The sequence below is a fragment of the Lissotriton vulgaris genome, chromosome 2_1 (assembly GCF_964263255.1).
Source record: "Lissotriton vulgaris chromosome 2_1, aLisVul1.2, whole genome shotgun sequence".
In the NCBI taxonomy this organism is placed as follows: domain Eukaryota; kingdom Metazoa; phylum Chordata; class Amphibia; order Caudata; family Salamandridae; genus Lissotriton; species Lissotriton vulgaris.
The window spans coordinates 46,620,989-46,638,736 of NC_141687.1; the positions used below are offsets into that span (position 1 = coordinate 46,620,989).

At 53.3% G+C, this 17,748-nt stretch overlaps 1 protein-coding gene across 5 annotated transcripts in view; it reads left to right on the forward strand.

Annotated features, from left to right (window-relative positions):
- The window catches only part of PRKAG3 (protein kinase AMP-activated non-catalytic subunit gamma 3), a 332,947-nt gene that overhangs the window by 116,961 nt on the left and 198,238 nt on the right, over positions 1-17,748 (forward strand). For all 5 annotated transcript variants that reach the window (XM_086954427.1, XM_086954429.1, XM_086954428.1 and 2 more), the window contains 2 exons: positions 5,905-6,015; positions 8,554-8,628. In XM_086954427.1, coding sequence (XP_086810553.1) covers positions 5,905-6,015; positions 8,554-8,628 — 186 coding nt within the window. The remainder of the gene's footprint in view (positions 1-5,904; positions 6,016-8,553; positions 8,629-17,748) is intronic.

Here is a 17,748-nt window from a genome sequence, read left to right on the forward strand (position 1 = left end):
ATACATCTTTTAGTAAAGTTTATTTTAATGTCCTGTGTTTGCAAACACCACTTTTAGAAAGCTGGTGTTTGCTTGCCTGACCCTTTCAGCCCGCCTCTGCTCTTATGTGGGCTGCCAGGTGGTGAATAGAGATAGTACACCAGGATTGGTGGGAGGAGTGCCCCTTGACTCTGAATAGGGCTGTGCTCTGCCACCTCAATGCTGGCTCCAACCCCTGGGGATCGTCTGATGTCTCTGCCCTGCACACTAAAAGAAAAGCCAGAGTCTCCAAAACAAAGTGCTCAGGAACTGGACTGGATTAATCAAAGGCCCCCCTGGACTGAAAGAACAAAGGATTTTGGGTATAAAGATAGGAGCCCTGCTCCTAAGAAATCAGATCCTGTTTAAGCCAAGAAGAACCTCTGCCCGACGAAAAGGACCTGAAAAAGCAGCATGGAGGAGTACTGTCTCTGACCTGGGAGACTGGCCTGTGGTGGGTGCCTTGCTGCAAGAAGGAGAGGAGAAAGACTGAAGTGACTTTTGATTCAACTTGTGCATTCGTTTGAACAGTCTCCAAGGGCTTGCGTGTGAGCCTGCCCCCTGAACCGAGCCCCTGGACCATTGGGCTCTAAACCCCCGCCCTGGAAGAGAAGCTGCTGAGCGTGCTGCCTTTCCCCGCAGTACTGACAATGGAAACCTAGTGCGCCTCGTGGAAATCCACCGCGCACTCTGAAGAGTGTGTGCACTCGTCCCGCCGAGCAACGCAACTTCTGCCTGGACTAGCCATAGCTTGCATCGTAAGGACCAGCCCCGCCTGGCCCGAGCACCGTGACTGCCGCCTGTCCAAGCCGTAGCTCGCACCGCAAGAGAGGACCCGTCCGATCCAAGCACCGCGCCTATCTGGCCCTGAGCCGTAGCTCGCAACGCAACAAACGGACGTCACCTTGTGCCCACTTTTGCCCTTCGCATTGTCCTGATTGAAGCGCCCGCCGCTGTTCGTGAACAGCTGTGGTGCGTAGCGCGGTTGGTATGTCTCGTACCTCTTTGAACCATACCGCCGCCCAGCACTACGCTCAGGCCCTGGCCCCCCTCTCCAAGACCGGAGCGGACGCTGCACCAAGAGCCTACCCCCCCACAACGCATCACTGCCCTCAAAGTAACATGACTATTGAGCCCTTCGAGCCATAGCTCGCACCACCCGAGGAAGGCACCGCGGCGTGGGACGTCAGGTCTTCGTACCGTCCGCATCGGACTCCGTCAAGTAAAAGGTACTGTGTATGCTTTGTACTGTGCGCCGCGCCTTGGACTGAAGTGTCCGCGATGCGCGTGAGACTCTGTCAAGCATTTCTTTTGATACCGCACAAGTCGCACAGGAGTGCTATGAATCGCTCAGCCTTTTAAACAAGCATTGCTAAAAGAACTGATTGCTGCTAGCTAGTATTGTGGAAACTTTTTAAATGTTATTGAGACTTGTGATGAATCTTATATAAAGCATACTATATTTTTACATAAAGCCAGCCTGGTGTCCATTTGTAGCGTGTCAACTGGTTACTGCATATTGTTACAAATGCTTAACTCATAAACGCACTGGGGATTAGCCTTGTCTGCTCGCGCCACGCCGCCTAGAGGGTGAGAAGGGGTTATTTTCAGGAGTAAGTCCCTTGCCCTGACTAGAGGAGAGGGTCCCTGCTTGTCACAAGTACTCACCTGTGCCAACCAGAGACCCCCAATTCTAACACCTCCTATTCCTGTCCCACCTTCCGTCATCATCACCTCTCCAAAGTTCTGGAATTTATGTCTAGGACCAACGTTCCCATCTCTTGATTCCATCTCTCTACCTTCTCCAGACCAGCCTAGTTTTCAGGCCATTCCACTGATGCTGCTGTGGATTTGAAGGTTTTTCACCGAAGGACAAACACCAAGTCGGTCTCTACGCTGGTGCTCGCCCTGTGATTGAATGCTGCCTTTTTTTTTTTTAGGTGTGCCCCCGGTAACCCTACTCCCCCCTGACCCTGCCCACTGACATTTCACCACCTCAAACTGCAGCGCCGTTTAACTAGGCGCTGCAACGCAGGCATTGAAATGTCAGTGGACTTTAAAAATGAGGTGATAAGTCTGTATACCACTGCTGTTGCCAACTCTTCACCGGGTTTGGGCCACTATGAACTGTCCGACCTCCTAATTCTTATTGATCTCTCCGCTGCTTTTGACACAGTCGATTACTTTTTATTCTTCACCTTCTGGGATATTTTTGAGATATTTGGAAATCTAAAGATTTTCGACTCTCGCTGGTCAATTCTCAGACACTCTCCGGTCAGACATCGCCTTCAGCCACGCCACCGGACTCCACTGGACGGACCACAGCTGCGTCCACTTCAGCTTCGGAAGGACCACGATCCACCACCACCAGCAACAGGTTGCACGCAGAAGCTGGAACAAGATCACAGCCGACCAGCTCGCAACCTCCCTGAGCATGAACCCTCCCACCAGCACAACGAACCCTAGCCAAGCGGCCACCAACCTCACGAAGTGGATCAGCGACTACGCAGACGAGCTCGCCCCCCTGAGGACCCCGCCTAGCAGACCCGGTAGCAAGAAAGCCCCATGGTTCACCGACGAACTCAAGAGCTCCAAGAAGAACTGCCGAGCCCTCGAGAGAACCTGGCGCAGAGACCCAACACCGGACAACATGACTGCCCTCAGGCTCGCCACCCGAAAACACCACCAACTCATCCACGCCACCAAGAAAACTGCAGTCAAGGAACGACTGGACAACAACGCACACAACAGCAAGGAACTCTTCAACATCGTCAAAGAGCTCTCCAACCCCAACGCCGGAAACAACGACATCACCCCTTCGCAAGACCTCTGCAACTCCCTCGCCTCCTACTTCCACAACAAGATCGCGGACATACACAACAGCTTCAGCAGTCAACCGACGAACGCCACGACCGAACCACCGCCCCCCACCACCACCCTCCACGCCTGGACTCCGATCAGCACCGAAGACACCGTCCCCACGATGAACTCCATCCACTCCGGATCTCCGACCGACCCCTGCCCTCACCACGTCTTCAACAAGGCCGACGCTGTCATCGCACCCCACCTGCGGGACATTATCAACACCTCCTTTGACACCGCTACCTTCCCGGAGAGCTGGAAGCACGCCGAACTCAGCGCCCTACTCAAGAAGCCATTGGCCGACCCCACCGACCTCAAGAACTACCGCCCCATCTCGCTGCTCCCGTTTCCTGCAAAAGTCATTGAGAAGACCGTCAACAAGCAACTGGCCGCCTTCCTCGAGACGAACGGATCCCTCGACCCCTCGCAGTCTGGCTTCCGGGCCAACCACAGCACCGAGACCGCCCTGATCGCAGCCACCGATGACATCCGAGCGCTGCTCGACAACGGAGAAACAGCGGCCCTCATCCTCCTCGACCTCTCCGCGGCCTTCGACACTGTCTGCCACCGTACCCTAGTACAACGCCTCAGCAACGTCGGAGTCCAGGAGAAGGCACTGGAGTGGATCATCTCCTTCCTCGCCGGAAGGACACAGAGAGTCCGCCTCCCTCCGTTCAGATCTGAAGCCACCGAAGTCATCTCCGGCGTTCCTCAAGGCTCTTCGCTCAGTCCAACCCTCTTCAACGTCTACATGAGCCCCCTCGCAGACATCGCACACCAGCACAACCGCAACATCATCTCCTACGCCGACGACACCAAGCTGATCCTCTCCCTCACCAACGACCCCGCCACCGCCAGAGCCAACCTTCACGAAGGGATGAAAGAGGTAGCCGAATGGATGAAGAACAGCCGCCTGAAACTGAACTCGGACAAGACGGAAGTCCTCATCCTGGGATCCTCACCCGCCGCTTGGGACGACTCCTGGTGGCCCCCCGCCCTAGGCAGCACACCCAAACCAACAGACCACGCACGCAACCTGGGCTTCATCCTGGACTCCTCCCTCTCCATGACCAGACAAGTCAACGCCGTCTCCTCGTCGTGCTTCAACATCCTGCGCATGCTACGTAAGATCTTCCGGTGGATCCCCACCGAGACCTGGAAGACGGTCACCCAGGCCCTCGTCACCAGCCGTCTGGACTACGGCAACTCCCTCTACGCCGGAACCACCGCCAAACTCCAGAAGAGACTCCAGCGGATCCAGAACGCCTCAGCACGACTCATCCTGGACATCCCCCGTCGCAGCCACATCTCCGGACACCTGAGAGACCTGCACTGGCTCCCGGTCAACAAGAGAATCACCTTCCGTCTCCTCACCCATGCACACAAAGCCCTACACAACCAAGGCCCAGGATACCTCAACAGCCGCCTCAACTTCTACGCTCCCAAACGCCAGCTTCGATCGACCTGCCGCGCCCTAGCCGCCTTCCCCCACACGAAGAGCCACCACAGGGGGACGGTCCTTTTCCTACCTCGCCACCAAGACATGGAACTCCCTCCCCACCCACCTCCGCCTGACCCAGGACCACCTCGCCTTCAGGAAGCAACTCAAGACCTGGCTGTTCGAGCAGTAGCGGACCCCCCTCCACCAGCGCCTTGAGACCCTCTGGGTGAGTAGTGCGCTATATAAATGCGATGATTGATTGATTGATTGAATTCTCGACCCTCGACGGTCAATTCTCAGACTCTCTCTGGTCAATTCTCAGACTCTCTCCGGTCAATTCTCAGACTCTCTCCGGTCAATTCTCAGACTCTCTCCTGTCAATTCTCAGACTCTCTGCTGCTCAGCGTGGTGTCTCCAGAGTTCTGCTCTTTGTCCCATTGTGTCCTTCATATATACCATGCCTTTTTATTTTATGTCAGATTTGGCCAATCCTCCAACATCTATGTGGAAGACCCCCAGGTTTGTTACAAGGAGATATTTATAAAGCAGGTTACCTGTCAACAGGTTTACCTCTCCTCTGATTTTTTTCTCCAACCTCCATAGCATCCTTTTCTTCAAATAACTACAATCTGGTCTTAGGTGACAATTTTCATCCTAGCTAAAACTTACATTTGTTCCTTTTTAGTGTACTCACCCTAGGACTCTCTTCCTTGAGCCTCAATAAGAGACCCCGTCTTTTCTTCCTTCTCCTTCAGCAGCCTGCGGCTTATGTTTTATCTTATATTCATTCCTCTTTCTGAGACATATTTCACATTGCTCAAAATTGTGGATTCCAGTTTTATAATATCCGCCAGTCTGTCCATTTCTCATCTTTCAAGCCATCTGGATTCTTATTCGTGCTCTTGTCGGTTCTTGCTTTGGACACTGTTCATGGTACATCTAGGTCTTCGTGTGCACTCAGATGTCCCCTCTGTCCACCCTTTCATTTGTCTCTTCTTATCCTTCCGCCATCTGATCACATTCCGCATGTCTTTCTTTGCGTTTCTCTCAATCCTCTACAGAAGTTCCACGGTCTTTTCTCACATTACTTTCTTCCTTTCCTACTTCTTAACCCCCTCTTTCCTGTAACCTGTGCCTTTTCTCTTCTTTTCCACTCAATATTCCTTGCCCTGCAGATGTCCAGTGATTGCTTGTAGAGCCTCCTGTGGTGAGGGCAAGTTGTAAGTTGGCTCGTGTCCTCCAACCCCCTTCCTAGGTAATGATAGGGAATGAGTAGGGGGCGCTCGGAGAGGTCCACTGTGTGCACGCTTGCATAAGGCAATGTCCCCAAGAAATACCAGGCCTGTGAAATTTGGGAGAGTTTTGCTGGGATAGTTATGTAGCCCATAAATAGATTAAGTACATATTTTGCACTGGTGCAGTGTCAGAGGTCTGTAGAGCCAGTTACTGCACATGGGACAAGTTGGGGATGTGTTCCAGCTGCTATAAATGGTGTCTGGGCTCTGTGGCGGGGCAGGCCCTGAGCTTTGGAGCATAAGCTACGGCCACCTTGAAATGCTAATAGACATTTGCTTTATCCACAGGATGGACCTGAGGACAGCACGTCAAGCCCAACGAGAGCTGGATCCGCCGCCCATCCTTTGTCCGCTGTGCCGGAGGTCAGGCCAGGACCATACTGCGCGGCTTTCACCTTGGTAAGGTTACCGGCAGCGCTGTCACTCATTCGACAGGAAGGGGCATGGAATGGGATTTGTGCACTCACATTTCTAAGAACATTAAGGGGCGCAGCCTGAAAGTGCTCATATCTCACCAGGTGGAGAGATGTGGACAAGGAAAGGAGTGCAAGATCAGAATGATCATCACAACTGGACTCCAAGCTGGAATTGCCTTAAATGGCAGACGGTGGCAACCATATCTAGGCAGACTTCATCTAGCCCCTGAACCAGAGTACTGTAGTCCTTAGGTTAGTTTTGAGCCTTGGACTGCATGCAGTCTGTCCTCCATTTCTTGATACGCAAGCTTCCAGCGCATGTGGCAGAAGCTTCTTTTATTCACCCCCTGATGAATCTTCACCTTAATCCTAGGGCAGAGGTGAGAATCCATGGGCTGCGGGGAAGGAAGGGAAGGAAGTGACATCACAAATATGTTGGGGACAGCTAGTTGTTGGGAGAGGCAGTCAACCTTACTCACTGATGCTGCATGGGCGAATTTTGCGGATCTCGCGTTCGCGAATTTTGCGGATTTGCGAACTCGCAATCCGCAAAATCTGCGAATTCCCGCGAATTTGCGGATTTTTTTTTTTTATGTTCGCCCGTGTTTCTGCCAGTTTGCGAGGGTTTTTACAATTTCGCAATTTGCGAACTTACCTGTCGGGTCGCAAGTTTTGCGAACTTGTTGTTTCTACGTGTCCAGCCTGTTTGGGACACTCTTCTTCATCACTGCCACTCTCTGTCACCACTGCCACTCTCTGACTACTCATGCCACCCTCTGGCCCACCCATGCCACCCTCTGTTTCATCACCACACCCTCTGGTTGTCCAGTGTACATTATTTTCGGCAAAGCAAAGCACACCTTCCCTGCCTCAAGTGACCTGAATTAATTTGGGGCTGATTAATGTGTCACAGAATATTTTTTTAGCTGGCACCTGCTTCCTTAGTGCGCCCTGATTAGTGATCTTTTGCACTTGCTAAGTGCTTTCATTGTTGCAAAATTAGTTACAACACCTGCCCTGCCCCAACTGACAATAATGAATTAGGGGCTGATTAATGGATTTTAACTTCCAGCCTGGCTCCTGCTTGTCTCCCTTAGCTGTAATTCAGGACCTTTGTGGCATATGTGTAACTATTCTGAGGTTCAGAGCAGGGTCACATAATAGTTGCAACTGGCAACTGAACTCTGGAGGGGCCCCTCAGGAAGCACTACAGGAAATGGCTACTAATGATGAGCCTGAACTTTTGAACCTGGCAAGTAGTTTCAGTTTTGCTAAGATCGTATTTCTGCAATTTAGCACTTATTCGCGGGGCGCGAAGTTGTACTGGGAAGCCGCGAACTCACGCGAACAGTGCGAGCAGTGCGAGCAAAATCCGCTGCTCGCGGATTTGCGGATTTTGCGGGAGATTCGCGAATCTCGCGGATTGCGGATTTCCCGAAAATCCGCAAAATCCGCGAGCGGAACGGATTTTCCGCCCATACCTACTTCTCCCAGGTTCAGGAGAGTTTCATCTAATCTAGTATTTATATGTAATGAGTGGGAGAGCTGCGTGCAGAGCTTTCTGCCAGCATCACTGCTAGACTGGAGGGGCCGCCCATCCCTGACATATGGGGGTGGGGGGGTTCTAGCCTGTTTCTAGGAGGAAACGGTCCAGAGACTATGGTAAGAATGGTCTTGCATGTTGGGCTGTACAGGTCTGGCCAATGATTGTTGGTGGACCAGCTTGGGGGGTGATGCAATACTCAACAGAATACTGTTTATTTTCACGGGTGTTCACATTGGAGTTTTTGTTGTCGCTGGTAAACCTGGGTTAGTTGGTTGTGGCTGATGTGAAGGGTTGAGCCTTGTGTGCATAAGGGTGAAACACATAGGTTTGCGTTGGTTGAGATGCACTGGAACAGATAATCTGAATCCAGCATTACACCCGGGTCATGGGTCAAGGGGCAGTAAGGCCCATGAATCTTTTCTCAGAGATATTGGTTAGGAATGCTTGAACAGAACTGAGCGCAGTGACCGCGGATTCAAACTTGATCACAGGTTCTAAGGCACAAGGTAACAGCATCCAATCTTGACTCCATACAAGCCTTGTGGGGAGAGGACGGGGTCCAGTGACTGAAGGTCGCGGTGGAGGGGCAAGTGGGATAGTTGGACAACCTGCTGGGACTGTAGTGGTGAGACACAGAAGAACCAACTTGGTCCTCAGGCCCAGGGGTCCTCTATGTATGAACAAGGACATTATCTCCCTCATCACTTCCAGAGCTCTGGCAGAATTCAAGAAAGCTCTCTGCTGGGAATATGTTTCATGTCATGTGTCCTTGGGGCAGCGCCCTAGGTCTGTAGGGTCAGGTTCCAGCAGTTTGAATGTCTGGATAGAAAACAACTTATTATTACGGTACCTCAGCTGCTACAGGTATTTTTAATGAGCACGTGCTCAGTGGGCTGTGTTGGGTGTGTTTAAAGTTCTGTCTCAATGTATGGGGCTGACATTATAAAGACCATGCACATGTTTGCTCTCATACAGGATGGGTCCATGGACAGCAAGGCAAGCCACGAGCGACCTGGAAATGCATCCGCCTCATCGCCCGCCGAGCAGGAGGTGAGACCAAGACACGAACACGAACTGTAAACTTGGTAAAGCTTACTCAATGTTTGTCTTTGGTTGGTAAGAGTGGGATGGGACAGGCCCGGTGAGTCTTATTCTTGAGGAGCAAACCCTAGACACAGAAAGTACACACTCCCTCCTTTCACTTGCGTGACTTCCTGAGACCCTTTTCATGCTGTAGGTGACGTCAGAGGGAGGAATGCCTTACCTAAGAAAAGTTCGGAAACCATGTCCCCCCCGCCTCCCCCCAGCCCCCGGACATATTAAGCAGCAGGATATGCTTTCTGTACCTGGAATAATGTCAAAGAGGATACTAACTGAAGGCCTTCGGGTGACGTCACTGGCAGGTGAGGGTGAGGAGAGGAGGAGCTCAGAAAACCACATGCTCTCCTCGCCAGGCCCCGCCTATCTCTGACATCATCAGGTGATTCCTCTCTATGGAGTGATGCTGGGCAGGAGGGGACATCTGATGTCACCAGGAGGTGACGTAGGTGGAGGACAGGTCGCACTCTGGAAGGAAGCGCTGTGCTCACCAGGCCCTGCCTATCTCTGACATCATCAGGTGCATCCTCTATGAGGAGTGATGCTGAGTGGGTAAGAGAGGACATCTGATGTCACCAGGAGGTGACGTAGGTGGAGGACAGGTCGCACTCTGGAAGGAAGCGCTGTGCTCACCAGGCCCCGCCTATCTCTGACATCATCAGGTGCATCCTCTATGAGGAGTGATGCTGAGTGGGTAAGAGAGGACATCTGATGTCACCAGGAGGTGACGTAGGTGGAGGACAGGTCGCACTCTGGAAGGAAGCGCTGTGCTCACCAGGCCCCGCCTATCTCTGACATCATCAGATGCTTCCTCTATCCGGAATGATGCATATTCAGTTGTCTTCTATGGAGATGTTAGGGAGGCAACGTTCAAACGTGAATTTCAATTTTAAAACTCCTTGAGATCAGAAGTGTGTCTTCTAACAGTGCATGGCGGGCAAAGGTTTCATAAAATGAATTGTAAGTCAGCCATTTAAATAAAAAACAAGGCTGTCAAACCGAAGGGCCCTCTGTGGCCCTTATAGATCTCCCTCTGTATCAATTATCAACACCGTTCTTGATGGCGTTTTCAGCTGAAAGATGCTACAGGATTCTTCGCAGTGATGCTTCTGGTCCACGCGGATGGTTCTGTAATCTTGGTCCACTGGCACCAGCCCTTCCAGACCACTGGAAACAGCCATTCCAGACCACTGGCACCATCCCTTCTAGACCACTGGCACCAGCCCTTCCAGACCTGGCACCGGCCCTTCCAGACCTGGCACCAGCCCTTCCAGACCTGGCACCAGCCCTTCCAGACCTCTGGCACAGCCTTTCCAGACCTGCACCAGCCCTTCCAGACCTCTGGCAACAGCCCTTCCAGACCTCTGGCACCAGCCCTTCCAGACACCATAACTGTGGGACACCTTTTTGTTCCACATCGCAGCACTGCTTTCTTTGATTGCATTTGCCGCAATATATTTCATTTTTCACTGTTTTTTCTTAGCGCTCTTGCTTTTAATCCTCAATCTTTTCCACAATCATCCTTCTTTCCAACCTCAAGCCAGGAAACGCAATTTTCCAAAATTTTTCTCATGTTAATGTTGGGCCATCCGAACCTCTTGACAAAAACACGTACTGATGCCAAAATCCATTTAAAAAGCAGTTTATTTAAACCCAATGCATTTCAGGCCTCTTGGGGCCTTTCGTCAGGGGTAACTGAAAGTACAAAATAAATCCATTAAGATTCCATCCACCCGTTTAAAACCACAATATCATGTACTTCAATGATTATTATCCAGATTAACATTATGTAATTGTGTTAAAAATAAGCATCAAACAAGTTACACACAAGAATTCATTCTTACATAAACCCGAGTTAATACACTGCTGCCTTCATGAGTTGCACTCCCTGTGTTTTATGGGACCAATTGTTTGCTCTCTTAATCATTAACTGTCCATCTTTAAATATAACTTTTTCACTGGTTCCCGTTATAAAGCCCTTTTTAAACATTTCCTGGCTTACCTGCTGTTAATAAAACAGCGTGCTCACTCCAGCTCAGAACAAAATAATCTCTCTTGCATCCTCTCGGTTCAAAAGCGTGGCTTTCACTCCTCTCTCCTTGAATTCCCCACTTAGTGCAACTCTAATTATCACCTGTGGAATGCTAAACCTCGCCCATTCCCAACTGATTACTCACATTCCCATAGTGCACCATAAATCTAAACGAACTTAAACACTGGAAAAATTTTCTGTGAACAATGATAAATCATGATTACATGACATTATTTGGCACTGCTATGACATTGCAATTATCATGAAGTACTTTCGAGTCTTCTTTAAAATGTGCTTTATAAATGAAAGATTTTCCGCCTGGCTTGAAGGTGGTCACATGCATTTTTTCCAAAAGTTCACTGTTTTGTTCGGGTGCTGTTTACCCCAGGGAGTGCAACTCATGAAGGCAGCAGTGTATTAACTCGGGTTTATGTAAGAATGAATTCTTGTGTGTAACTTGTTTGATGCTTATTTTTAACACAATTACATAATGTTAATCTGGATAATAATCATTGAAGTACATGATATTGTGGTTTTAAACGGGTGGATGGAATCTTAATGGATTTATTTTGTACTTTCAGTTACCCCTGACGAAAGGCCCCAAGAGGCCTGAAATGCATTGGGTTTAAATAAACTGCTTTTTAAGTGGATTTTGGCATCAGTACGTGTTTTTGTCAAGAGGTTCGGATGGCCCAACATTAACATGAGAAAAATTTTGGAAAATTGCGTTTCCTGGCTTGAGGTTGGAAAGAAGGATGATTGTGGAAAAGATTGAGGATTATAAGCAAGAGCGCTAAGAAAAAACAGTGAAAAATGAAATATATTGCGGCAAATGCAATCAAAGAAAGCAGTGCTGCGATGTGGAACAAAAAGGTGTCCCACAGTTATGGTGTTCAGATTATTACGTGCAGTATGGGCTGAGCACGTTACGTGTGCACGCGATGGATTAAAAGGACTGCGTCAATTAAAAATGGATAATTAAAACTAAGTAAACATTGGAGTGCTGCCCCTTCATGTATGTGATGTTTTACAAAAAAAACCAGCCCTTCCAGACCACTGGAAACAGCCCTTCCAGACCACTGGCACCAGCCCTTCCAGACCTGGCACCGGCCCTTCCAGACCTGGCACCAGCCCTTCCAGACCACTGGCACCAGCCCTTCCAGACCACTGGAAACAGCCCTTCCAGACCACTGGCACCAGCCCTTCCAGACCTGGCACCAGCCCTTCCAGACCTCTGGCACCAGCCCTTCCAGACCACTGGAAACAGCCCTTCCAGACCACTGGCACCAGCCCTTCCAGACCTGGCACCAGCCCTTCCAGACCTCTGGCACCAGCCCTTCCAGACCTCTGGAAACAGCCCTTCCAGACCACTGGCACCAGCCCTCCCAGGCCACTGGCACCAGCCCTTCCAGACCACTGGCACCAGCCCTTCCAGACCACTGGAAACAGCCCTTCCAGACCTCTGGCACCAGCCCTTCCAGACCACTGGAAACAGCCCTTCCAGACCACTGGCACCAGCCCTTCCAGACCACTGGCACCAGCCCTTCCAGACCACTGGCACCAGCCCTTCCAGACCTCTGGCACCAGCCCTTCCAGACCACTGGAAACAGCCCTTCCAGACCACTGGCACCAGCCCTTCCAGACCACTGGAAACAGCCCTTCCAGACCACTGGCACCAGCCCTTCCAGACCACTGGCACCAGCCCTCCCAGGCCACTGGCACCAGCCCTTCCAGACCACTGGCACCAGCCCTTCCAGACCGCTGGCACCAGCCCTTTCAGACCACTGGCACCAGCCCTTCCAGACCACTGGAAACCGCCCTTCCAGACCTCTGGCAACTGCCCTTCCAGACCACTGGCACCAGCCCTTCCGGACCTCTGGCAACCACCCTTCCAGACCACTGGAAACAGCCCTTCCAGACGACTGGCACCAGCCCTTCCAGACCACTGGCACCAGCCCTTCCAGACCACTGGAAACAGCCCTTCCAGACCTCTGGCACCAGCCCTTCCAGACCACTGGAAACAGCCCTTCCAGACCACTGGCACCAGCCCTTCCAGACCACTGGCACCAGCCCTTCCAGACCACTGGAAACAGCCCTTCCAGACGACTGGCACCAGCCCTTCCAGACCTGGCACCAGCCCTTCCAGACCTCTGGCACCAGCCCTTCCAGACCTCTGGCACCAACCCTTTCAGACCTCTGGCACCAGCCCTTCCAGACCTCTGGCACCAGCCCTTCCAGACCTCTGGCACCAACCCTTTCAGACCTCTGGCACCAGCCCTTCCAGACCTCTGGCACAGCCCTTCCAGACCTCTGGCACCAGCCCTTCCAGACCACTGGAAACAGCCCTTCCAGACCACTGGAAACAGCCCTTCCAGACCTCTGGCAACAGCCTTTCCAGACCTCTGGCACCAGCCCTTCCAGACCACTGGAAACAGCCCTTCCAGACCACTGGCACCAGCCCTTCCAGACCACTGGCACCAGCCCTCCCAGGCCACTGGCACCAGCCCTTCCAGACCACTGGCACCAGCCCTTCCGGACCTCTGGCAACCACCCTTCCAGACCACTGGAAACAGCCCTTCCAGACGACCGGCACCAGCCCTTCCAGACCACTGGCACCAGCCCTTCCAGACCACTGGAAACAGCCCTTCCAGACCTCTGGCACCAGCCCTTCCAGACCACTGGAAACAGCCCTTCCAGACCACTGGCACCAGCCCTTCCAGACCACTGGCACCAGCCCTTCCAGACCACTGGAAACAGCCCTTCCAGACGACTGGCACCAGCCCTTCCAGACCTGGCACCAGCCCTTCCAGACCTCTGGCACCAGCCCTTCCAGACCTCTGGCACCAACCCTTTCAGACCTCTGGCACCAGCCCTTCCAGACCTCTGGCACAGCCCTTCCAGACCTCTGGCACCAGCCCTTCCAGACCACTGGAAACAGCCCTTCCAGACCACTGGAAACAGCCCTTCCAGACCTCTGGCAACAGCCCTTCCAGACCTCTGGCACCAGCCCTTCCAGACCACTGGAAACAGCCCTTCCAGACCACTGGCACCAGCCCTTCCAGACCACTGGCACCAGCCCTCCCAGGCCACTGGCACCAGCCCTTCCAGACCACTGGAAACAGCCCTTCCAAACGACTGGCACCAGCCCTTCCAGACCTGGCACCAGCCCTTCCAGACCTCTGGCACCAGCCCTTCCAGACCTCTGGCACCAACCCTTTCAGACCTCTGGCACCAGCCCTTCCAGACCTCTGGCACAGCCCTTCCAGACCTCTGGCACCAGCCCTTCCAGACCACTGGAAACAGCCCTTCCAGACCACTGGAAACAGCCCTTCCAGACCTCTGGCAACAGCCCTTCCAGACCTCTGGCACCAGCCCTTCCAGACCTCTGGCACCAGCCCTTCCAGACCACTGGAAACAGCCCTTCCAGACCTCTGGCACCAGCCCTTCCAGACCACTGGCAACCGCCCTGCCAGACCACTGGCACCAGCCCTTCCAGACCACTGGAAACAGCCCTCCCAGACCTCTGGCACCAGCCCTTCCAGACCTCTAGCAGCCGCCCTTCCAGACCACTGGCACCAGCCCTTCCAGACCTCTGGCACCAGCCCTTCCAGACCTGGCACCAGCCCTTCCAGACCTCTAGCAGCCGCCCTTCCAGAACACTGGAAACCGCCCTTCCAGACCACTGGCACCAGCCCTTTCAGACCACTGGAAACCTCCCTTCCAGACCACTGGCACTGGCCATTCCAGACCTCTGGCATTAGCCCTTCCAGACCTCTGGCAACCGCCCTTTCAGACCACTGGAAACCTCCCTTCCAGACCACTGGCACCAGCCCTTCCAGACCACTGGCAACCGCCCTGCCAGACCACTGGCACCAGCCCTTCCAGACCACTGGAAACCTCCCTTCCAGACCTCTGGCACCAGCCCTTCCAGACCACTGGCAACCGCCCTGCCAGACCACTGGCACCAGCCCTTCCAGACCACTGGAAACAGCCCTCCCAGACCTCTGGCACCAGCCCTTCCAGACCTCTAGCAGCCGCCCTTCCAGACCACTGGCACCAGCCCTTCCAGACCTCTGGCACCAGCCCTTCCAGACCTGGCACCAGCCCTTCCAGACCTCTAGCAGCCGCCCTTCCAGAACACTGGAAACCGCCCTTCCAGACCACTGGCACCAGCCCTTTCAGACCACTGGAAACCTCCCTTCCAGACCACTGGCACTGGCCCTTCCAGACCTCTGGCATTAGCCCTTCCAGACCTCTGGCAACCGCCCTTCCAGACCACTGGAAACCACCCTTCCAGGCCACTGGCACCAGCCCTTCCAGACCACTGGAACCAGCCCTTCCAGACCACTGGAAACAGCCCTTCCAGACCACTGGCACCAGCCCTTCCAGACCACTGGAAACAGCCCTTCCAGACCACTGGCACCAGCCCTTCCAGACCACTGGCACCAGCCCTCCCAGGCCACTGGCACCAGCCCTTCCAGACCACTGGCACCAGCCCTTCCAGACCACTGGAAACAGCCCTTCCAGACCTCTGGCACCAGCCCTTCCAGACCACTGGAAACAGCCCTTCCAGACCACTGGCACCAGCCCTTCCAGACCACTGGCACCAGCCCTCCCAGGCCACTGGCACCAGCCCTTCCAGACCACTGGCACCAGCCCTTCCAGACCACTGGAAACAGCTCTTCCAGACGACTGGCACCAGCCCTTCCAGACCTGGCACCAGCCCTTCCAGACCTCTGGCACCAGCCCTTCCAGACCTCTGGCACCAACCCTTTCAGACCTCTGGCACCAGCCCTTCCAGACCTCTGGCACAGCCCTTCCAGACCTCTGGCACCAGCCCTTCCAGACCACTGGAAACAGCCCTTCCAGACCACTGGAAACAGCCCTTCCAGACCTCTGGCAACAGCCCTTCCAGACCTCTGGCACCAGCCCTTCCAGACCTCTGGCACCAGCCCTTCCAGACCACTGGCAACCGCCCTGCCAGACCACTGGCACCAGCCCTTCCAGACCACTGGAAACAGCCCTCCCAGACCTCTGGCACCAGCCCTTCCAGACCTCTAGCAGCCGCCCTTCCAGACCACTGGCACCAGCCCTTCCAGACCTCTGGCACCAGCCCTTCCAGACCTGGCACCAGCCCTTCCAGACCTCTAGCAGCCGCCCTTCCAGAACACTGGAAACCGCCCTTCCAGACCACTGGCACCAGCCCTTTCAGACCACTGGAAACCTCCCTTCCAGACCACTGGCACTGGCCCTTCCAGACCTCTGGCATTAGCCCTTCCAGACCTCTGGCAACCGCCCTTTCAGACCACTGGAAACCTCCCTTCCAGACCACTGGCACTGGCCCTTCCAGACCTCTGGCATTAGCCCTTCCAGACCTCTGGCAACCGCCCTTCCAGACCACTGGAAACCGCCCTTCCAGGCCACTGGCACCAGCCCTTCCAGACCACTGGAACCAGCCCTTCCAGACCACTGGAAACAGCCCTTCCAGACCACTTGCACCAGCCCTTCCAGACCACTGGAAACAGCCCTTCCAGACGACTGGCACCAGCCCTTCCAGACCTGGCACCAGCTCTTCCAGACCTCTGGCACCAACCCTTGCAGACCTCTGGCACCAGCCCTTCCAGACCTCTGGCACAGCCTTTCCAGACCACTGGCACCAGCCCTTCCAGACCACTGGAAACAGCCCTTCCAGACCTCTGGCACCAGCCCTTCCAGACCTCTGGCACAGCCTTTCCAGACCACTGGCACCAGCCCTTCCAGAGCACTGGAAACCGCCCTTCCAGACCACTGGCACTGGCCCTTCCAGACCTCTGGCATTAGCCCTTCCAGACCTCTGGCATGCAGCTGAGGCTTGCTGCATCAGCCTAAATGTCTTGAAATGTAAGAATTGGGACTTGTACTTTATCACAAGAAGCAGAAACCCTTCAAGACTTTCAGTCATGTACAAACCTATGGATGCGGATAAGAGCTCTTGTGCACACCCAAGTGAAGAAGGCGATGGCTGTGGACGAAAAGACACAGGGCAGTATTCTTGGAGTCGCTGAAGACTTGGAAACCAAGGAGCAGATTTACAAGCTTTTGTGATGCAGCGGCACCGTAAACAATACGCCACATTGCGACACATTCACCATGTGACACATCTATGGAGATCCGTCACGTTGTAAAGCACTGCGTCACATTACACCTGCGTCACGTATAATGTATGCAGGGTGGGTGTTCAGATGCAAGAAAGCCTTGTAAAAGTGAGAATTTCACAGAGTCACTTTTACAACGCCACTGTGTCAAAACCTTGTGCCTGCTTGAGGCAGGTGTAGGGAGTGATACAGCATGATAGGAATAGGCATTCCTGACCATTGCTGGAGTTGCATCGTGCTTGTGACACGACTCCAGCAATGCGCTGCCCTTACACCAATAGATGCGTCACGCATCTGTCAATCCATGCGCCACGGTACGCTGCATTGTAACTGACGCATCTCTGCTAATATGCAGAGATGCGTCAGTTCTTGTAAATCTGCCTCAAAGTTTCTCCTCAGAGGGATGAAATTATGCAGGCTCAAACTGGGTAACCTTGTAGTAAATGGGGCTGAACATTTTTGTTTTTGATGGAAGAGCACATGGCTTGTGTGAAAACTTGAATAAAAGCCTCCAGTTGTCGGGCCAGGGATCTTGCCCGTAGCAGCGATCCTGTAAGATCCACCTAGAAGCCCACCACGGTAGGAACCCTCAGAGCACCAGCGAGACATTCCAGGACAAGACAGGATGGGATAACAATGAGCGGTAGTCATAGCCGCCAAAGCATCGAGGGGCATATTACCAACAAGTAGCGATATTTATCGCTAAATAGGCTTAGCAACGATTTTTTTATCGCTGCCTATCGCTGGATATGTTAGCGGAGAAAACATGCTATTAGCAACATTTTTCTCCATTGTGCTAAAATATCCAGCGATAGCGGCAAAATGCGTGAATATCGCTGAGAATACAGCAATATTCACGCATTAGCGACGAAATGCTCATAGTCATGTTATCCTCCTCTCATTGGA